Source organism: Capsicum annuum, unplaced genomic scaffold (genome assembly GCF_002878395.1).
Source record: "Capsicum annuum cultivar UCD-10X-F1 unplaced genomic scaffold, UCD10Xv1.1 ctg3069, whole genome shotgun sequence".
In the NCBI taxonomy this organism is placed as follows: Eukaryota; Viridiplantae; Streptophyta; class Magnoliopsida; order Solanales; family Solanaceae; genus Capsicum; species Capsicum annuum.
The window spans coordinates 131,206-146,890 of record NW_025837268.1 but is presented as its reverse complement, the minus strand read 5'-3'; the positions used below and the strand labels follow the sequence as shown (position 1 = coordinate 146,890).

Here is a 15,685-nt window from a genome sequence, read left to right as displayed (position 1 = left end):
ACTTTAAGTCAAGTCTGTGTCAAAACAAGCGAGAAAAAATTTCAAAACTTGCTACCAGTCTTTCCAATTGTATGAGGAAAAGCCAAGAACCAGCACATGAAAGAAATAGGATCATAATTCAACACAAAGCAAACGAAGTCTATCAACCGATAGGTTGCTGGATTCATGGGAGTATCACATGTCAAAAGGTGCATTTCAGAGGCATGGTAAAATAGAGGCTCGGTATTTGAGTCAAAGGCATTTTTCCGTTCTGATCTGGGTCAATGATGCGACAAGACAAGGGCAAGTGTCAGAAATTTAAAACAAAGATGAAAGGAACAACTGCTGGAGCAGATGACTGGAAAGCCAAGTGCTGCAAACCACCACTAGGTTTTCAGCTGAAAAATTTTTCTTTGATGAAACAGGGGAAAAGTTTTACTGTCATTGGAAAGCATGTCCAAGGGATTTTACTTTTGTTCAGGACTCTCCTGAAAAATAAGATTTTACTTTCAGTTCAGGACCTTCCTGGAAAATGGGAATTTACTTTCAGTTCAGGACCCTCCTGAAAAATGAGAATTTACTTTTTGTTCAAGTCCCTCCTGAAAAATGGGAATTTACTTTATGTTCAGGACCCTCCTGAAAAATGGGAATTTACTTTATGTTCAGGACCCTCCTGAAAAATAGAAATTTACTTTATGTTCAGGGCCCTCCAACAGAAGCCATATAGGTAGGATTTTATAATTTCATTTATGTTTTTAACTTGTAATTTTTATTGTTGATGTAATAACAGAGCCGCAGATCGGAACCTTGACGGAACCTCGCTCGACTCTCCAACTCGGTATAGCCCCTCTTCTTTCAGTCCTTGGGGATACCTGCGACTTGATTCTCTCATAACTAGGAATGAGTATGATGTCCAAAGTCAAGACCTGGTTTCCCTCCTTCCTTCTGTTTTATTATTTTTGAATAATGGTCGGGACAAAATTTTGTCTCGTTGCCTACTTCTTTGTCTGAAAACACTTCATGTTTACATTCAAAGAGGGCATGCTGTAGACTCCTAATTTTGTCCCTCCCAAGTTCAATTTTATTCAATTTTAGCTCACCTTACCACGCACCCTCATCCATGTGATTATAGCTCACCTTACCACACACCCTCATCCATGTGATTATAGCTCACCTTACCACACACCCTCATCCATGTGATTATACCCTACAAAAATACAAAAAATAACAAACTTCTAACAACTTTTAACACATCACCACCCCACCCCACACCCTACCTACCCTAACCCACATCACTTTTATTTCATTTTTTAACCAACTCACAAAACAACAAAAAAAGATAGAAGGACCCCCACAGGAAATATTGGGCAGAATGACCATTTCTATATTGGGGGAAATTATACAAATGGGGTTCTCATTATTGAAAAAGAGAGAGAGAGACACAGAAAAAAAGATCACCAGGAGGACACCATATTCACATCCGATTAACACACACTCACAATAACAATCTTCACACTAAATCGATGCGCGCACACACATATACTCGGTAAACACACGCACACGACACATATAGTTAAAACTACAGGAAAAGGAGGGGGAAATGGCGTGATAATGGAGGTGGAAGAACGAATTGCGGACTTCCGATTACTGTTTCGACGAAGGCTTCGTCGAAAACGCTTCAAACTTCACCAGATCTGTTCAAAATCGTCATCAGTCCACGTTCTCCAATCAATTTCTCTGACAAATCTGGCCGGAAAAACATTTTGAGCCTGCTTATTGTTCTTTTTCGGTAGAAAATACCTTTAAACGGATAAAATTTCAAAAATTAGGTCCATTCATTTCTTTTACGGGTTGTAGCATTGCTATATCGGCCTGTTCGAGTTGATTCCGTTGGGGTTTTGGGTGAATTTTGGTGAAACTTGTGTATGGGGGTTTCGGTTTTGTTCATATTTACTGTTTTGGGTATTCATCTAGAATTTAGTTCGAATCGAAACTCGAGCTATCGTATTGCTGGTTTGTTTCGCTACTGATTGGGAGAATAGAATTGGGGGTTATCACGTCTTGGACTGTTTTTCGACTGATTTGGAGGGTTGAAGTTGCATTGGTATTTTTTGAGGTTATCGGAGCGGCTCTTATTTCTCTTATTAAAATCAATCGAAAGATCTTGAGGTCCATCTCTTTACTCCTGTTCTTTCTTCTTTATTTTATTTTGTTGAAATGGCTGCGATTACGTGTTGGGTGATTGTAATTGTTTGATGTTGTTGATGTTATGATAAAGTTCTTGGTGATGTGACTCCGATGGTGTGAAGAACGAATTTGATTAGTTTTAATGGCGCGATTGATAGAAAGGAATTTGGGGTGGAATTGAGGAGTTGATAAAAATAGAATTGAGATTAACTTGAGTTTATTATTGTTTTGTTTAATCTGGAATAAGAATAAATATTATGTGAACGTGACGAAATTATGACATGTTGAAGTAGATAGGCAAACATAGGTTCGGGTAGGCATCAATTTAGGACTAAGTATTTTTGTTGTTGTTCGATTGAATGCTTGGAATATTGAATATGTTGAATGCTTTCTAGTTTATCTCATGAAATTGAAATTATACTCATTTGCCTGGGAATGCCCCGAAAAGTTATATTTATTCACAGGGAAATGCCCCAAAGTATCATGTACTTGAAGACGACACACGGTCAATGCCCGGAACGTCAGGTGGAGTTTAATTCAGGAGTAGTCCAGGATTAGTTTAGAATAGAATAGGTTTATATTTTTTGCATTTTTCATTATTCGGGACTGTATAATTGGACTGGTTGGATTGTTTTATTTTGTTTGCTTGATTGATTGTTTTGCGTACTTTGTGTGGTTTATACATTTGTAGTGTCAAATTAGCCGATACGCTCCATCAAACGACCGTGGTCGAACCACGAGATTGAGGGGTGCCTAACACCTTCCCCTCGATCAACAGAATTCCTTAGCCGGGATCTCTGTTCGCAAACCAGTTTCAAAGAGTCAAATGATTTTGAAAAGGATTTTCCAAAGGTGACTTGGCACACCGGATTATGCCAAGTGGTGACTCTGAATAAAAAATGTAAATAGTCCTTTTTAAAACAAATTTTTATCTTTTGTCACTTTGATAATAAAGCCCTTTCGAACTTTAAAATTGAAATCTTTTAAAGTTAAAAAAGGGGTGTGACAATTATTATTATTATTATTATTATTATAATTTTTTATTTATTTCTACAATAGCAACACCTAACTTTTTTTTAATTTTTTAAAAAATAATTATTATTATTATTATTATTATTATTATTTTTATTTATTTCTATAGCAGCAGCACCTAGCTTTTTTTTAATTAAAAAAAACAGTCACTAGCAGGGATCAAACCCGCATAGTAGGCTAAAGGAAGCACCCAAGAAGAGCAAATAACACCACTGGGCTATCTAAGTGCCTTGTTTTATGTGGTTCAACATTAATATACATACATAAATATACATTTTCTATCTTATATATATACAACGTAATTTTTTTACTGAGGGGGTTCGGTTGAACCCCATGGCAACCACGTAGGTCGGCCCCTCGTTAATTTAATAACGTTAATTTAATAAAATTTTAATTACGTTAATTTGATAACGTTAATTTAATATACTACTACTACTATCCTTAATAACATTAATTTAATAACGTTTTATTAAAACTATAATTTTTTTTATTATTAGTATAGTTTCATCTTTAATTTAATATTTAAATAAATAATATTTAGATATATTATATAACTTAAATTCGTCCTCTGCTTTATTATATATATACATACCCACTCGATTTTTTCATATGAGGCTGACCCGCCTAATTAATAAATCTTCAATATTTCTCTTTTTCCGTAATGACAAAAGAAATTAGATGTCATTTTCATCTTTGAGCCGAAAATAATGAAAAAATAATAGTGAAGAGTCATTTAAAGGTTATAGTTGTGTAGTTTTAAATGGTTAAATGTCATATTTGTGCACTGTCAAAGTTTAAGGTCATATTTATGTATTATGCCCTTAGATTTTAAGTTGGACGCACCCAGTTTGCGTGTTGAACACGCGTATTGCCACGTAGGATTGGAGGTCATATTTGTATAGTTTTGAATAGTTAAAGGTCATATTTGTGCACTGTCAAAGTTTAAGGTCAAAGTTATAATTTGGTGTCAAGTTTAAGGTCATTTTTATGTATTAACTCTTTTTTAAACTGCATGTCTAGTCAAACAGCGTTGTGTAAACTAGAAACATTGAAGTAGAAAAGAAAAAGCAAAACAACAAAACAAAAAAAGAACAAGCAGGGCCGGCCCAAGCAAATTGGTGTCCTAAGGCGAAAATCAAATGGAGGCCTTAAATTTTTAATTTTTTTTTCTTATAAAGTCTATATTTTAAATCCTGAGATGCAAAGTTGTAAATATTACAATCAATTTCTTCTAATATTTTTTCGTTAATATAACTAATGCATTTAATCTTTCTTGAGACACACTTTAAATCATCAAAATTCTTCTATAAATATTTATTTTTATATAAAAAATTATTTTTTCTATAAATAGTATTTAATATTTTTTAATAAAACTTATAATTTATTGTTGCTAAAAAAATAACGCACCTCAAATTTGGGCCTTAGGCAGTTGCCTTTTTCTAAAAGGGTGGAGCCGGCACTGAGAACAAGTGGGGAGTACTTTTTACTTTTAAGAATAAGAAGGGATCTTTTAATTTATTTCTGTGTCATTGTTTTGAAATAGTAAGTAGGGTTTGTTCAGAGTGAAATATAATTTCGGGTTTCCATATTTAGATCATATTTCTTCCTTTGGAAAAAAAGAAGTTAAGTTTTTTGTTTTTTGTGAAGATGGGGAAGAGGGAAAGTTGAATTAAGAAAAATAGAAAATAAAATAAATAGACAAGAAACTTTCTCAAAGAGAAGAGGTGGATTAGTGAAAAAAGCTCATGAAATTTCAGTTCTTTGTGATGCTGAAGTTGCTTTAATTGTTTTCTCTCAAAAGGGAAAGATCTTTGAGTATTCTTCTGATTCTTGGTAAGTATTTAATTATTTTTAGCAAATTTATTATAATTGAATCTTATTTTCTTTGAAAATTAATTATTATCTTGATTTATATAGTAATTCTTTTGATTTCTGACTAGCTAGTATAGTAGGAACAAAATTTTAGAATTGTTCATGAAATGAATGAAAAATCTATCGTATGAGAAGGGTGATATATAACTAAAATAATAATTTTTCATGGAAAGAAAATTGATCTTCTTTTTTTTGAAAATTATCTTAACCCTCTTGTTGCATAATTGTCTTATTTAAAAAAAATTATTTAGCTTGTTTAACTTAAACTTTTAAGATTCCATATTCATTTTTTTGAAATTGTTTTTTTTTCCTTTTGTAGGAATTAACAACATTTTAGTGGTTATGAAAAGGTTGATAGTAATTAAATTTATATTTGTAACATTCAAGAAACTAATTATGGAAGAAATTAATCTTCTTTTCTTTTTTTGCATGATTGTTCTCTTCTTCTTTTTTTGTGGATTTTTTTATTTTTTTTTTTTGCATTTCTTTGATATAGTTTTTAATTTAGCTTGCTTGACTTAAACTTTCAAGATAACATTTTTTACAAGAGCATAATGTAATTTCACAAGGAAAGTATTATGGGACGGTATCTTATATCTATCCTTATATGATAGAGAAGTTGTTTTTAATAGTCCATCGGCTAAAAAAAATATAACCGACATAGAAAATTAAAGTAAACAAGAAAATGAGATAACAAAATAACAAACTTTCAAGATCCATCTTGATTGTGTGTAATTGTTTTTCATACTATAATTTTTCTATTAATACGCAATTATTAAAAAAAAAATTGTTAAAGAATTCATTCCTATTATCTATTTTATGGAAGGAAAGAAGGTGTTGACTTTCTTGTTTCATGATTTTTTTTCACTTATTTTTCCTTTTGAAAATTTACTTTCTTTCAATAGTTATTTAATACTTATTTTAGTTTCATCCTCATTGTTGGTAGTTGTATTTCCTATTAAGTTATCCTATTGTAGGAAAAATATTTTTCTTTTCATCTGATTAACAAGGGAAAATGACAGAATTTTATGGATTTTCTTTTTTTCCCTCAACTTTTTAAGAGTTTTACTAAGATAGATCAAGGTTTAATAATCATATGATTGTTCATTTCTGGATAACATGTACATAATTCATCATATATGGTTACACCTACCCTAAAATAAGAGTCATTTTCACATATTTCAAACAGATTAATAAAGGGAATAATAAATAAAAAAATATATAATTAACTAAATTATCCTTATTTGTTTGATTTTTTAAAAAAATTAAGCACTATTAAAAAGAAATATCCTTTAAATACAAGGGCATACAACGACAACATATATGTAGAGACGTTTTCGAAAGACTTTAGGACATGATTATAATTGAAAAATATATTAATTTTTATCTTGAATTCACTTTTAATTTAGAATTGGGGATAATTTTCCCTTTTTTTTTTTTTGCTTCTTTTGTTTTTTTTTTTCATTTTTCTTTGTGTGTATATAGGAAATGACAAACTAGAATTCTGCACCTATGATTACTTCTCTAACAGCCATACTTAATTAGTTCCAAAGACATTTGGTAGCTCCAACTTCCAATAAAAACAAAAACAACATACTCTAAATTCTTTACTTTTTTCAGAATTATATTTCACTTTATTTGAAAATAAAAATTAGTATTTATTTAACTATGAAAATGTCAAAATTCAAGTTGAAGTTGTATTTCAAATTTGAAAAATAGTTTACGGCTTGTTTTACAACTTACTTTTTACTTTTGAACTTGTATATATTTTAGTACATTCAAACGTAAACATTATTTTAAATACTTTTTGTAGGAAACAGAATGAAACAAACTTCTATTTTTAGCAATTCAGCTCGATAAATTTCAAATAAAGTGAAAAATATTTATAACCTATGATCAAACTTCCATAAAAGTTTGGGGTCTATCAGAAATAGGTTCTCTACTTCAGTTAAGGTAGTAATATGGATTGTGTATACTTTACCCTCCTCGGATGTCACTTTGTAGGAATACACTAAATAAGTGAATATATTGTTGTTGTTGATCAAACATCTACAATGAATTTTTTTCCTACAGTTTGTGGCAATTTTTCTTTAGTCTTTCTTCTTTTCCTTTTTCTTCAAAAAATATTTTCAAAACTTTCATTTTTTTTTCTTTAATTAAAGTTTGTACCCAATCAGTGGCATTGCCACATATAGTTAAGATTAGGATGGTCAATCAAACACTCTTTTTCGAAAAATAGAAATTATATAAGTTGAAAATTATTTTTCATACCTGCATATTAAATTTTGAATATCATTAATGAAATTTCTAATTTCGCGCTGCAACTCATAAACCCATGCCATGTGAAATCTAAACTTAAGAAGTATATTCTTTAAAGTGTGTGTACCAGTTATCTTATACCACGTAAATCTAAATTTTTTATTATAAACATTCTTAATTTTTTCTTTAAATTTTGTACCCAATTAACCTATGCCACGTAAATCTAAACTGCACAAATATATTAGACTCCTAAATGCTTTATTATTAGAGATATGGAAGAACTGTCACTCAGAGATTACTGATCCTTTACCCTACAAATACACTTTCCAACTTCCAAGAAGCACCTACTAATAACAAATTTCATAGTCCTTAATTTTGACTTCTGTCGTTTTTCTCCTGAGTCGAGAGAGTCTATCGAAAATAGTCACTTTACTTCTTCGGAAAAAGTGGTATGGACCGTGTATACTTTACCCTTCTTAAACTGCACTATATGAAAATACACTGGGTATGATGTTATTATTAATTTTGACTTCTGTGGAATCCCTAACATACAAAGTGACAAACTAGAAAGTAGATAGGGTTTATTTGGTACACGTGATAAGGGATAATATCATTGTTTGATAGAGTGTATACGAATATTATTGAGTAAAATGTATTACTCAGTAATTTGGAAATTAGTTATAATGAAATTATCTTTATCGACTATTTGATTTGTTTTGTTAAATGAACGTGGTGTATTAGAATAGGAATTGTGTTGAATGGAGTATGTATTTGAATAGAAATAACATTGCTAATGTTAATGTCATGGCTTATTTATATATGTAAGTATAATTATACATAAATTAGTTATACATAAATAATTGAGAACATTCCAAACAAGAGCTTAAATAAATTTCAAAGATAATAGAATCATTATTTCTTCACAAAATATTTTATTCCGTGTTTGATCGATGGGATAGAGAATAAGAGTCCCATAAAATGTTAACCTATCTGTGCATGCTGTGAACACAATGAGCATAGTAGCTCTAAGCACCTCGCCTAATGAATTTGCTTTTTTTGAAAAAAACAAAATCATATAATATTCTAATTCTGATTTTATTGTATGTGAACTTCATAATATATTATGAGGTAGTCTTGAACTCTTGATTATTGCATTAATTATCCATTCCTCTACATAATCATCACAATCATTTACTCATAATTATTATTACTCTCCTGGTCTCATTTTATCCGTCCCAAATTGGAATGACACAGCTATTAAGAAAAATAATAAATAATATGGCTAATTTACCATAGCAACCCTATTAAATGACGTTTATATTTTAATTTAAAGAAAAAATAATTAATGCAAAGGGTAAAACATGAAAAAAAAAATTGTCTTGTCTTGAAAAGTAAAAAAGAACAAGTAAAATAGGACACCAGATTAGGAAATTTGGAACGGATAAAATGGAAAATTTGGGAGGAATAAAATGGGACGGAGGAAGTAGTAATCTTGATTATTGCAATATTTTTTGTTGGAACAGATTCTTGAACGATATGAGAGATACTCATATGCAGAGAGACGTTTGCTTGCAACCAATTCTGAATCACTGGTATGAATTTTCTTAAAATAGGATTTTAAATAAATTTGTAGAGATTTGAAATTTTGAGAATAAAATATATTATACATACAGCAGATAAATACGATATTATTGATTGATAGTGTAAAAATTATTTATATTAATGGTGTATATTATGAATAAAGGTGTGTAGTGTAGTATTAATGATGTTGTTTTCTTTGTTTCGGTTTATCGTGTTATTTGATGTTGCTTCTGTTCCTTTCTCCTTTATGTTCGATCTCTCATAAACAACATCTCTAGTTTCATAAGATAGAGGTAAGGTCTACTTTTAAAATTACACCAAATATATTATTATTGTTGCATGTTTTTAGATTTAATGAACCCTTTTTAAATCTTCAAGATGATTTGTTGGTTTTTGGATATATAATATATAGGTGCAGGAAAACTGGAGCTTGGAATATACTAAAACTCAAGGCTAGATTGATCTCTTGCAAAGGAACCACAAGTAAAATCTATGATTGCTACTTTACCTCTCTCTCTCTCTCTATATATATATATATATATGTGATTGCTTAATTCCATCATCCTATATATATACTTGCTGATTTAGATAGGATGTGTTTGGTACAAAGAAAAATATATGTTTTAGAATATGTTGTTTCAATTTTTTTCATATTTGATTCGTCAACATGTTTTGAAAAATATCTTTTTTTTTTTTAGAAAAACAAGTAGTGAAAACAAGTTTCATATAAGTTTTAGAAGTTTATGGTCTCCTCCCCATTCACCCAATGCCCCCAATTAAATCCCACCCTCAACCCTCATTCTCCACCCAGCTCTCCACAGTATTTTGCTAAATTACATATAAATATTTTAGGAATAATTTATTTATTTTTTTTGCATATTTATTGAAACTAGATTATACCTAAGAAATTTGATTACTTTTTCAAGGAACTATTTTCTTACATAGGTATCTCACTTTTTTTTTTAAGAAATTTTTTTTCATCCTATCAAATACACCCTTAAACAGATTCAGTTTTTTACCTTCACATTATTTTTAAAATTATTTTCCAGGCATTATATGGAAGAAGATCTTGATTCAATGAACTTGAAGAACTTGCAAAACTTGGAACAACAGCTTGATTCTGCTCTTAAGCTTATTCGTTCAAGAAAGGTTAGGTTTCAGCTTTCTTGTTCTTTTCACTTTTACTTTTTATTAACAATTTATTTGAGATTGAGAAATAATTTTTATTGACTTTTGCATCAAAAATAAATTGAGTCTATTAAGTAGATTATCAAAACTAATAATCACTAAATTGAAAACTAATTTTCTGTCTTTACCATCTGTAAGAACGTCTCAATAAAATTAGTGATTTAAAATTAAATTTTAATTTGCCTTAAAAATACACATATAAATAATAAATAAATAAAATAATGTTGTTTTTTTGTGTTTTTTCATAATTATTAGTGTCGTATTATATGTCACATCGTAATGTTATTACTTATAATAGTAAAGATTGATTCAAGTTAATATGATATTAACCATGCTTTTTCTAGTAATGATATTACGTAAAGATTGATTCAAGTTAATAAGATATTAACCATACATTTTCAATATATTACCTTGGATGTTATTGTAAACATATTGTTTATTATTATAAAGATTTGAGTAGTTTAATTCAAAATTTCAAAACATTTCATTGAATGATGAAATTTTTTTTTACTATATTCAGTACTGTCAAAGGATAAAGAAAATTATAAATTCAACAATTAAAATTTTTTGAGGCCTTGAAATTTTGGAGGCCTTAAGCAAATGTTTTACTAGCCTCACTCTTGAGTCACCCCTTTCATCTGCTTGTTTTTTCAAAAAAATTATAATTATAATGTATGAACCAGTTTGTGTTGGCGTTAGTTATTTTATTTGGCATTTGACATTCACATCTGCTGATGAAGGTTTAGGCCTATAGAAAGAGATGATGGACTGAACTTTTTTCTGTCTCTAGGACCATAGTCTCCGAGAGGGTGGAGATATGTTGAAGGAAGGAGTTCAACTAAATTTCCTTTATTAAAAGAATTATATTATGAAAATAGATAAAATTGAATCCTCTTTGGTAATTAAATTTTCCCTATTGAATTCCCTTGATAGAAAAAAATATTCTAGTATAGTGATAAAAGGGTTTCCAATTGCTTTAGGTATTCAAATCTCAAATGTGACATCCCTGGCATTTTCTTGAATCTCCTTATATTACCTCTTGATTCCATCTCCATAATGTTCACTCGGTGATAGCTATATACTGCTTGAACTTTTTAAATATGTTGTTGGGTACGTATTGGATCATCCAAAAATAGTACTTTCCAAGAATATGATATGAGTGCGATAACATTTTTAGATAATCCGAACAACATAACTATTACTATACCTTTGAGTGCATTGCCATTTACTTTCTTTTATGCAACTTTTTGGTATTTTTTGACTTGAATTGTTTTTGTGTGGCAGAACCAACTCATGCATGAGTCAATCTCTGAACTGCAGAAAAAGGTATCACTAGAAATTTTCTACTACTACTATCATTACTTCCTCGGTTTATTTTTATTTATCCACTATTAACTTAACAAAGATCTTAAAAAATAATAAATAATAGAAGTAATATTAATATATAGCCTGTTGAAGTAATAGATTTTATGCTTTGTAAGTGCTTTGGGTACTAAATACTAGTAGCATATACGAACAAGGGTAAACTGGAGACAAAATGATAAATTATCTATTAATTTTTTAAATTGGATAAATATTATTGAACATTTATTTTTGTATAATGGACAAGTAAAGATGACTGATAGAGTACTTTCTATGTGCTAATTTATATGTTATATTTTTAGTTGTAGTTTATTTCAAAAAAAAATAAAAAATAGGTCATACTTCTTTATTAATAAATAATTTAATTTTCTAACTTTTCACTTTACTTTGATAAAATAATTTATACCACATAGATGTTTGTGTCTTGTTGTATAACATTTCACAAATCTTTCATTCTTTCTTAAACTCCTCATCTACTCAATACCTCCGTGTGCTTGTCTTTTTCGAAAGTATCTTTTTTTCTGGAATGATCAATTAGAAATTATTATGTTTGTGATTCTTAAGCATATTAAACTTGTTTGATGGCTTGATGGCTTGATGAGTGCAATGTTTTCTCTATGTTCTTACAGGAGAGGGCAATCCAAGAGGAGAATAACATACTTGCCAAGAGGGTGAGTTTGTCGATCTCATGATTTTATCTTTTTCGCAACAAGCATACGGTATTCTTAAGTAAAACGCGAAAGAATAGTTCGCTATGAGCTCATCGTGTGGCACCCAAGGGTTTGACCTAGTGGTCAATGAAATGGGTTCAGAACATGAGATCTCAGCAAATCTTAGCAGAGACCAAATACACTAGGTGATTCTTCCCATCTATCCTAGCCTTGATAGACAGATTTACCTGCGAGGTGAATGAGCTCATTGTGTGGCACCCAAGGGTGTGTCCTGATGGTCAATGAAGCAGGTTGAGAACATGAGGTCTCAGGTTCAAATCCTAGCAGAGACAAAATATCCTGGACGATTCTTCTCATTTGTCCTAACCTTATTGAATAGAGTTATCTAGTATCTGTTGTTGGTACGTGCGACGTGAATGAGCTCATTGCATTGCTAATCAAGGAAGTATCAAAATTTCAACATCAAGCATACTTAGAACTTCAAATGCTTCACAAATTAAAAATATCATTTAATAGATCATAGTAATTAACAAGTTATTTGTACTTTTTAATTGCTTCTAAACAGATCAAGGAGAAGGATAAGATAGTAGTGCAGCAAGGTGAACGGAACCAGCAAAATCAAGTACCTGCTTCAACATCTTTCCTCTTACAACCACATCCATGCCTGAATATGGGGTAATTTTCTTCCTCTATAACAAGTTGATAAACAAAATCAAAATAATGACGAAGTCAGGATTTTTATTAAGCGCATTCAAATATAAGGATTAACACACCAAGAAGCTAAGAGGATTCAGAATCTATTATATATAAAAAAAAAATAAAAATTTTTTAACTTAACTTTATATTTTTATAGTATAGTTTTCTGATATTGGGGTTCATTGTGCCAAAGGGGAGCTTTTGAGTAACTGCAAAGTTGTTGCCATGTGATCAGGAGGTCACGGGTTTTAGCTGTGGAAACAGTCTCTTGCAAAAATGCAGGATAAGACTGTGTATAGTAGACCCTCGTGATCTAACCTTTTCTCGAACCCTGCACATAGCGGAAGCTAGTGCAATGGGCTGCCCTTTTTTAGGGTTCATTGTGCCACCCTAGCTCTTTCCTTGAAATTAAACTAGCATTGTAAATCTTATTGTTGAAAGTAATTTTTGTAATAACTGAGAAATTTCCGTTGACTCATGATTTTTCAATAGCTTAACCACATCTAATTCCTCAAGGGGATCCTTGATGTAACTAGTAAAGTTGTTATCAGTAGTGATCAGGAGATCACAGATTAGAGTCATGGAAACATCCTCCTGCAAAAATGCAGGGCAAGGCTGCATCCAATAAACCCTAATGATTTGGCTCTTTCCACGACAGTCATTGCGAGAGCTTAGTATACCGCGCTGCCCTTTGACCACATTTAATTTCTCAATGGGAGCCTTGGCGTAAGGGATCAGGAGATCACGGATTAGAGTCGCGGAAACATCCTCTTGCAGAAATGCAGAGTAAGGCTGCGTCCAATAAACCGTTATGATTTAGCTCTTTCCCCGACAGGCATTGCGGGAGCTTAGTATACCACGCTGCCCTTTAACCACATTTAATTTCTTTTAGGTAGAAAGTTTGTTAAGCATTACTTGTTTTTATGATTTTTTAATTAATTAAATCCTAATTAATTTTGCTTAGAGGTAATTACCAACAGCAAGCAGCAGATGCAAGGAGGAATGAGCTTGACCTAAATCTTGATTCATTATACCCACTTTACCACATGAATAAACATCTATGAATGTCACTCTTGCTGGTCTTCAAGCTCACTATTAAGCTTTATGTGGAGGAAAATATGTATAAGATTTTAATTAACCTTTGCTTTGGAAATTCTTAATGTATTGAGTATCTTTATATTTGAGTATGCATGCATGTATAGAACCTTATTATTGTATTTGTATTAATGTTGAAGTGTGTTAATTCCTTAACCATTTGTAAAATGGAAGGGACAAAGTGGTTCATATGCCTACTTTTCCTACTTGATGAAAGGGAATGAACAACATTTTATTTTTCGATTTATGAATTGGATTCAGTCACGATATGTTTTTATTTGCGGCAAGACTTGAACTCGAATTTATGGGCAAAGTGGTTTGTATGCCTACTTTACGTACTTGTTGAAAGGGAATGAACAACGTTTCATTTTTCAATTTCTGAATTTAATTCAGTCTGTCTTACAATATAATCATGTTTTTATCTGTGGCAAGATTTGAACTCGAATGTGTGGAATAGATGTTGATTGCTTTTATTATTGATCCAAATGTCCATAAGATATTTTTAGGACTAACTATGCAAATCAAAATAATTTTTCTGTATTTATTCTGTGTTTAGATTAAAGAATGAATTTCGCAAAAATGCTTTTATCAACATTTCACTGTATCAAAAATGCTTCATCCATCTATGAGAAAGTGAAAAGCCAATGTGATAAAAATGCTTTTATCAACATTCTCATGCCATTGTCTACACCCTTGTACCATTTTCCGCAGTTTCTTCTTGATATTCTTATTGGCGGCTTCCACTGCTCTATTAGCCTTTGGACGATATGGAGTGGAATTTTGGTGTGCAATCTTAAACTGTTGACACACTTCTTGCATCAAATGACTATTGAGATTGGCAGCGTTGTCCGTAATGATCATCTTTGGAGTTCCAAACCTACAAATGATATTGGCATGAACGAAATCTACCATAGCCTTTTTTATCACTGACTTGAAAGTTACTGCTTCTACCCACTTTGTGAAGTAATCAATGGCTACCAAAATGAATCTATGCCCATTTGACGCTTTTGGCTCAATCGGTCCAATCACGTCCATTTCCCAAGCTACAAACGGCCATGGAGCAGTCATTGCATGCAACTGAACAGGAGGAGAATGTATCAGATCACTGTGTACTTGACATTGATGACACTTTCGAACAAATCGAATAGAATCTCTCTCCATAGTAAGCCAATAATAACCTGCTCGAAGAATCTTCTTTGACAAGACATAACCATTCATATGAGGCCCGCATACTCCAGCGTGTATTTCAACCATGATTGTTGAGGCTTCTTTTGCATCTACACACCTCAAAAGTCCCAGATCTGGGGTTCTCTTGTATAAGATTCCGCCACTTAAGAAAAATCTGCTAGCCAAACGCCTAATAGTCCTCTTTTGATCACTGGTGACATGCGTTGGGTATTCTCCTGACTGAATGTATCGCTTGATATCAAAGAACCAAGGTTCGCCATCGAGCTCTTCTTCAACTGCATTATAGTAAGCATATTGATTATGACTCTGTATATGCACTAGATCGGTGTAGGCTTTATCAGGATGTTGGAGCATTGAAGACAGAGTGGCTAAAGCATCAGCAATCTCATTGTGAATTCTTGGAATATGCCTAAATTTTACTGACACAAATCGTTGACATAGCTCTTTCAAGCATTGTCGATATGACATGAGCTTCAAGTCTCGCGTCTCCCAAATGCCTTGAATCCGATGGACGAGCAAATCCGAGTCCCCCAACACTAATAATTCCCGAACTCCCATATCGACAGCTAGCCTCA

General features: G+C 31.5%; 1 protein-coding gene across 1 annotated transcript; it reads left to right on the top strand.

The window, feature by feature from the left end:
* Window positions 1–266: 266 nt before the first annotated feature.
* LOC107843065 (agamous-like MADS-box protein AP1) lies at window positions 267–14,078 on the top strand. The gene is given in 12 exon segments (XM_047402932.1): window positions 267–349; window positions 770–817; window positions 1,565–1,768; window positions 4,846–5,031; window positions 5,408–5,420; window positions 8,853–8,921; window positions 9,323–9,393; window positions 9,960–10,059; window positions 11,383–11,424; window positions 12,090–12,131; window positions 12,697–12,806; window positions 13,792–14,078. Coding segments are annotated over 12 exon segments (1,068 nt in total). The 3' UTR covers window positions 13,892–14,078.
* Window positions 14,079–15,685: the final 1,607 nt, after the last annotated feature.